This window comes from Condylura cristata, unplaced genomic scaffold (genome assembly GCF_000260355.1).
Source record: "Condylura cristata isolate star-nosed mole 26May11 unplaced genomic scaffold, ConCri1.0 scaffold00025, whole genome shotgun sequence".
Classification (NCBI taxonomy): Eukaryota; Metazoa; Chordata; class Mammalia; order Eulipotyphla; family Talpidae; genus Condylura; species Condylura cristata.
Genome location: NW_004567126.1, coordinates 30,991,411 through 30,998,242, shown reverse-complemented (window position 1 = coordinate 30,998,242; position 6,832 = coordinate 30,991,411). Strand labels below are relative to the sequence as shown.

Below are 6,832 nucleotides of genomic sequence, written 5' to 3'. Positions count from 1 at the left end.
GCCGCGCGGCAGCCAAGCTAGCTTCATGCAGCGCCAGTTCGGCGCGCTCCTGCAGCCGGGCGTCAACAAGTTCTCGCTGCGGATGTTCGGCAGCCAGAAGGCTGTGGAGCGCGAGCAGGAGCGAGTCAAGTCGGCGGGGGCCTGGATCATCCACCCGTACAGCGACTTCAGGTACAGCCACCTGGAGGGGCGGCCGGCGGAGGAGGCGGCGCAGCGGGCGGCCACGCGCGGGGGCAGTCCTTGCAGCGCCTGGGGAGGGCGGGGCGGCGCGCCCCGCAGGTGACCTCCGGGTCCCCCGGTGACCTCGGGCGCGCTGGGACCCGCCCGAGATTGACCTGGGGACGCAACGTTCCGCCCTTGGAGGGACGCGTGGAGACGCACGCAGCCTCCCGCCGTGACCCTGGCGCGCCCCCTCCCACGCACCCTGACACCCCCAGCTCCGTGGGGTGGGCGCACGTCACGGGTCACAGGATCAGGGTTTGAGCGCCGAGGGGAAGGAGGACAAATAGAGGGGAGCGTGGGCTCCGGGAGGCGGCGGCGGAAGGAGGCAGGAAGGAAGGGCGCCGGGGAAGGACGCGCCCTGAGCAGGCCGGCGGGGAAGGGGTTAAGCGGGCATGGCCTGCTCCCACGATCCCCACCTGCGCCCAGAGCCCCCGGGGGGCGGGGGGGTGCGTCCTGGGTGCCCGGGCCTGGCTTGCGCGTGGGGAGGGGGCGCCGGGCAGGCGCAGGTCCCCAGGCTGTGTCTTCTCTGGGCCGCTTCTGCACCAGTCGCTGAGCGATGTGCCCATGTGTCAGTGGGTGTGGAGACGTGGGTATGGGTTAGGCCCACTAATGCGTGAAAAGGGTTGGGGCAAGGCCGTGGGCAGGGTCACAGCCGCGTGCGTTTAGTTCTGGCTCCTGGTGTGTGTACTGTGGCCTGGGAGTGAGTGTATCATTGCGTATCACTGCGGGCGGGTGTGCAATCACGAGCCTGGGGCGGCGGGGGCGGGGGTCCTGGGGGCTGGGCCAGTGCTGGGGGGTGTGTCCCTAGGGGTGTGTCTGCCTGGGGGCCTGCCGCGGGGTGTGTTGGGAGGAGATGGGTGTTCGTGGGACTAGGGCGGGTGTGCATCGGTGGGCAGTAAGATTTGAGCTGTGTGCAGGATGTGTGTGAGGCTGTTTCCCGTGAGTGGGATGTGTGGGTTTGCGCTCCCAGGGTTGGGTGTGACCTGCACAGGGCGCCCAGCCGCGGCTGGTTTCAGCACCATGGACAGCGGGGCGTTGGCCCTCTCCTCCAGGGCAGAGGTGGGTGAGGGCAGGAAGGTCTGTCCAGCTCCTGGGCCTCACCCTACCCCCCACCCTGGGCTGGGGAAGGGAGGCCGTGTGACTCCCCTTCACCGGCCCTTTGGCAGTCCCAGTGCTTGACAGGGAAAACTGAGCTCCCGAGCTGACAAGTCAGGAACAGGACGGGAAGAAAGTTTGAGACTCCAATTTTCCACTCCTCGGCCCTCGCCTGAGAGGCCTGACAGAGCCTGGGTTTGGGAGAGGACGGGGGCCCAGACGGGTGCATCTGAGTGGTCCTGGCCCGCGTGGGGACTCAGCAGCCCTCCGTGCGCTGGCCAGCCTGGGAGAGCTGTGGTCTGTATCTCGGCTCCTGTTGTGGACTTGACTTCCTGGGGTCCCCAACCTGCCTGGCCCCTGCAGCAGTGGGGGACTGGTGCCGCTGAGTAGGGCAGACGCCGGGCACGTGGTGGGCAGAGGGGTGGCTGCAGAAGGTAGCTCTTCCTCCCTGCCCCTCCACACACCTGCAGCACCCGCCACAGGTCCGTGACGCCAGCCGGCAAGTGGGGGTGCAGGTCGGCGTCGGGGCCAGCAGGGTGAGGCCCGTGGAGCCAGTGTGGCCTCTGGGCGGTGGGAGGCTCTGGGAGGCGGAAGTGGGGACAGTGGAGTGAGGGTGTGGGGGGAGCAGGCTAAGTGGGGGTCTCTGCAGGCAGTGGGCGTGGAGCGCGGCCTGTGCTGCAGGCTCGGGGAGTCACCGTCAGCTTCAAAACCTGAGATGCCGCTGGGGTGAAGTGGGGCTCATGTGTGGGAATTGTGCCCCCTCTAGACCTTTCTGATTTAGTGCAGAGACAGACCCCAAGCACAAGAGAACCCTCCCTGAGCCTCTTCACGGTCGCATGTGCGGCTGCTGATCCGGTCTGCACGTCGCCGTGAGGGAGGCACAGAGAGGTCGAGTCACCACTCAGAGTCACACAGCTTGTCCGGCGGCCAGCCCCGGGTCCCATTCTTGACCACCAGACGGTCCGACCGCTGTCCATGTCCCAGCCAGATCAAGAGGGAATTCCGGGACTGTCGAGATCCCAGGCTCGGGAGGCGAGGATCACCCCGGGTTGCGTGGTGCGAGCTCTCACAGCCATTTACGGAACACGGGGAGGAGCGTCTCTGGGTTCGCTTCTCCCCACCCCTCGGCCACAGCCCGGCTGCTGCCGTGTCCTCACTCCACACATGATTTAAGGGGCACGGGGATGGCGAGGTGAGACTCGCCCCCCCGGCGCCCGCCCCCCGTCCTGTCCTGACCTGCCGCCCAGCTGGCCGGGGGGTGCCCAGCAGAGGGGTACGGGCAGAAGCGCTGCGGAGGCTTTTGCCGGTGGTGGAACGCGAGCAGGGCCGACTGGGCAAAGCCGGGGGCGGGGTGTGAGCTGGTGGGGGCCGGGCTGAGCCTGGGGTTTCGGAGCGGGGCGCTCTGCTCCCCTTACAGCTGCCCCAGGAGTGGAGTCCTGGGCGGGACGCAGGCTTCCGTTCTTGCCCTTTGCCACCTGTAAGGTCTCGAGTCCTCTCTGGGGCTTCCTGCCTCGGCTTCCCCGGAAGTGAGGACTGCTGGCACCAGGACAGGCGGAGCCACACCCCGACCTTGCAGCCCCCCGCCTTCCTGCAGAGCGCCGGGTCTGCTGCCCTCCCCGCGGGCATTCCCGCTGGAGCACATCTGCCCCCATCTGTGCTGCCCGCAAGCTGCTTCGCTACTCCCTGGCCCTCCCCGCCCCCGTGCCATGCAGCAGGGCTGTGGAGGCCCAGCCTTGGCCCGGCGTCGCAGGTGCCCAGGACAGGTCTGCGGGCTGGGACTGAGTGTGGGTGCTGGGGACGTGGCCGGGTGGCCACCCTCATTCCCTGGGCCTCTTGGAGCCAGCCCAGCCCTTCTGAGGCCACTTCTCCACTCAGGAAACAGGCTGGGAGGGGCAGGGGTCGCGGGAGTGGGGCCTGGAGCAGCCAGTCCCCGGGAGCCCGGGAAGGAGTCTGTGCAGGAGGCTTGACCTTCCTTCTTGGCACCCTAAAACGAGAGCTGGAGCGAGGGTAAAGGCTGGGGTAAGGGACCCTCACTGCAGGCCGCGGGCCCCTGGGCCTTGGCAAGGTCTTCCTCCCCCGCTGGAGGCCAGTTAGGCTCAACTGTGGACAGGCACCTTCTGCAGGTGCTGGAGGTGGGCTGCGGGGACCCCGTGTGGGGGTGCCCCAGGGCAGCTGCTGGGGCCCTCATCTCTCGTGCTGGGGTTTCCTGCCACTTCCACAGTTCTCAGCCGGAGCTGTCACTGCCACAGTGAGCAGACAGCTCTGGCGGTGGGGACCTGGCAACTCTGGGGTTGCCGGTTCTGACCTGGAGGGGTGCCCCGAGAGTTTGGGGCTGCCCTCCATCTGTTTCGAAGTCAGTTCTAATTTTTTTTTTTTTGGTCTCTAAAGTCTTTAAATGCCACTGAGGTCTGCCTTGTGTGTCCCCTGAGGCTGCCACTTTGATTTCACGTCCCTGACCACCCACCCGCTGGGCGGTCTGGCATGAGGACGCTTTGCCCCTTCCTGGCCTCAGGAGCTTAGGCACAGCCGGGCTGCTGACCTGAGTCTGTCATGGCCTGGGCGCCTGAGGGGCGTGGCTGGGGGCCTGGTGCGCGGCTGGGGCGCTGGGGTGGGGCTGAGAGGCTGGCTTGAAGAATTTTGCGGCCCTGGAAGCCCTTGACCCCCCTCCCCACATGGGGCCATCAGATCAGTGGGGGATCAGGATGGGGTGGGCGGGCTTTCTGCTAATCCTCACATCAGCTCATGGGAGTTAACTGGAATTATCCAGCGCCCGCCAGCCCGGGGCACCGAGGACCAAGCTGGGGTTTCCCTGACTCTGAACCAAGCTGGGAGGCATGCAGAGTGGGGGCCGGAGTGGGGGCCCGCCCGCTGGAGGAGGGACACTCCGTGGTCCCCGAGAAGGGGCAGGGGCCCGGGTGGCCAAGACCCCGCCTCCCCCAGGATCTCCCTGCCAGAATCTGGAAGCTCTGGCCCCTGAATTCCCTGTTTAAAACGGTCAACACCCTGCTTCCACATTCTGGGGCCCACCGGTCTCTGGGCGTTGAGGGGTGCTTGGGAGTCCTTCCTCGGCCAGCCCCACCCCGCCCATCAGTACAGGCCACCCCACCTCGTGCCTCTGCCCCCTGCCTGCCCCTGGGCGCCGGCCAGGCTTCTCAAGACGCCCACTGTCCATCTCCCCTCTCAGGAAAGCGTCCTGCGGCCCCCAGCTGCAGGGCCTGCTTCCCTCCACCCGAGGGCGGGGCCCCTGTGAACCCCAGCATCTCCTTCCCCCGTCACCCACGTGTCCTGGCCCTCACATGGCCCCTGCCCACGTGTACACTTCCCAGGGGAGCCCCGGCCTGTCTGTACACAGCAGGCGCGTCCCGGGGGCCGGTGCACATGGGCCCGCCAGGTCTCCCCGGTCCCCCCAGGAGTCTCCCTTTCCTGATCCCCGACTCTACCTCTGACCCGTACCCCACATTCAAGGGCCTGGGCCCCAGCCCACGGTCCCCGCTCTCCATTAGTCTCGCACTTCCGGCTCCTGGTGCCTTGGGTTTGCCCAGTTCCTGGGCGGTCTCCCCCCAAGTCTCAGTCTGGGGTCCGGTAGTGGGGGAGCTGCCTGCCCGGCTCCCTGTCCCTGACCAGTGACCGTGGGACCTCAGTCAAGTTCCCAGGACACCCTACCTGGGGCGGGGGCCTGCTGCGGGACTGCGAGGGGGCGCGCCCCGGGTCTGGGCAGGAGCGGGGTGCCGCGTCCTGAGCTGTGGCCACCAGTGTGGCTGCCGGACCGGCCCTAGGTCCTCACCCAAAGGGACGGTGGCTGGGCAGGGAGGGTGGCCTCCCGCCCCCGCGTCCGCGTGGGCTCTCCTCGCTGGCGGGCCCGCCTGGTCCTCGCCGCTCAGGGCTGCCTGTCTTCAGCTGGAGGCCCGCGAGAAACCTGACATTTGTTGGGGAAGGTTTTACAACACGGCGTGTAATTACGGCTGTTGGTGAGAAGCGCCCGTGACGACGCAGCAGCTGGTCCCTGAGTGATGCCGGGCCCGACGGGCGAGGCCTGGGTGGCCGAGGGCTGACTGTGCCAGGCCCCTGCTGGCGCTGGGTGACATCCGGGGGCGCCTGGGGCCGCGGCCGATTGCACAGAGGCGGCACTGGAGCCCAGAGGAGTGTGACCAGCCCGAGGCTGCAGAGCGAGGGGAGGGGAAGCGGTGCTGGGGCAGGACCCTGGGTTTCTCAGCGCCCCCCACCCCCGATCCTCTGGTCCAGGCCTCAAGTTTCCCCCTCCTCCTCCGGCTTCCCTCCAAGGGGGCCGCGGTTCAGGGCAGGGCTGTTTGTGGGTACCAGCTGGAATGGGTCGGGCCCCATGGGGATACTGCCAGCTAACCTGCCCCCAAGCCCCCCACACCCTTGCTGTCTACTCCCACCCCATTGAGGAGCGGGGGAGGGGCGCAGAGCCAGGTCACTCCCGGAAGCCAGGGCTGCGGGTTCCCAGACGGCGCGGGCAGCGGGCAGAAGCTGGACTTCCCCGCGCTGCATCACCTCTCTGCTCTACTGGGGGGGCGCGGGGTACCTCTGGCCCCGCCCCAGGAGTCACCATCAAGGAAGCCCTCGTAGTCTGCGGCCACTGGGTAGACTGTGTGGAGGAGCAGGAGGACTCCAGGCCCACCCGGGGGGCTTGCGGGCCCCCTGGCCTCTCCCTGGCGGGCACGGTCATCTCCAGTCTCAGAGGCTCCACAGTGAAGCTACAGGCCCGTCTGGACATGGGTGGTCAGGCCGCCCGCCCCCGGCCACGTTGTTCGTCACGAGCTCTCGAAGGGATGAGTGACTGTCCCTCCTGTCTGCGTTGTCCCAGGAAGTGGCCCCGAGAGGGAGGGGCTGGGCCCCAGCACGAGAGAGTGAGGTGGATTAGGAGCCCACAGTGGGTGGGTACTCTGAGCTGGAGGAGGGAACTGGGGGCAGCAGGCGCCTCGGTCCCACTGGGTGTGGGGTGCTGGGGGTGAGGACAAGCAGATGCACCAAGCAGGGGGTCTGAGCCCCCCGGCCGCCAGCGCAGGGCCCCCCGGCAGGCCCAGCCCCTCTTCGCCACGGCCCAGGTGCCCGTGACCACACGTGGCCAGGAAGGTCAGAGGCATGTCCTTGGCATAGGCCGGCCTGGCTGTGTCCCAGGACCGCACAGGACTGGCTCCCCAGAGCCTCCTGCACAGATGGAGGCAGGTTTCGAGGGATTAGCGCTCGCCGAAGGCTGCACCTCGCCAGCAGGTCGGAGACGTCGGCCGGCCGGCCGGTGCCCCGGGGTTGGACGCTGGGTCCCTTCCAGCCTTGGCTCTTGCAGGCAGAGCTGCTGGGCACATCTTGGTACAAATTGCTTTTTAATTTTTTTTTCTTCCTTTTGGACAATTTCCTTGGGATCAATTCCCCGAAATGGAAGGCCGGTGACCTGGAGGCCGGTGGCCAGCAGCGTGGTGTTAATAGCTGCTGTCTGCAGGGCCGTCCAGACAGGAGCCAGCTTCCAGCTCACAGACACTCGCTGCGGCCAAGC

General features: G+C 67.6%; 1 protein-coding gene across 1 annotated transcript in view; it reads left to right on the top strand.

The window, feature by feature from the left end:
* Positions 1-4: 4 nt before the first annotated feature.
* HCN2 (hyperpolarization activated cyclic nucleotide gated potassium channel 2) overlaps positions 5-6,832 on the top strand; it is a gene marked incomplete at its 5' end in the record, with an annotated part of 16,739 nt that continues 9,911 nt past the window's right edge. The window contains one exon of the mRNA XM_012729441.1: positions 5-171. Within this exon, the coding sequence (XP_012584895.1) occupies positions 5-171 (167 nt within the window). The remainder of the gene's footprint in view (positions 172-6,832) is intronic.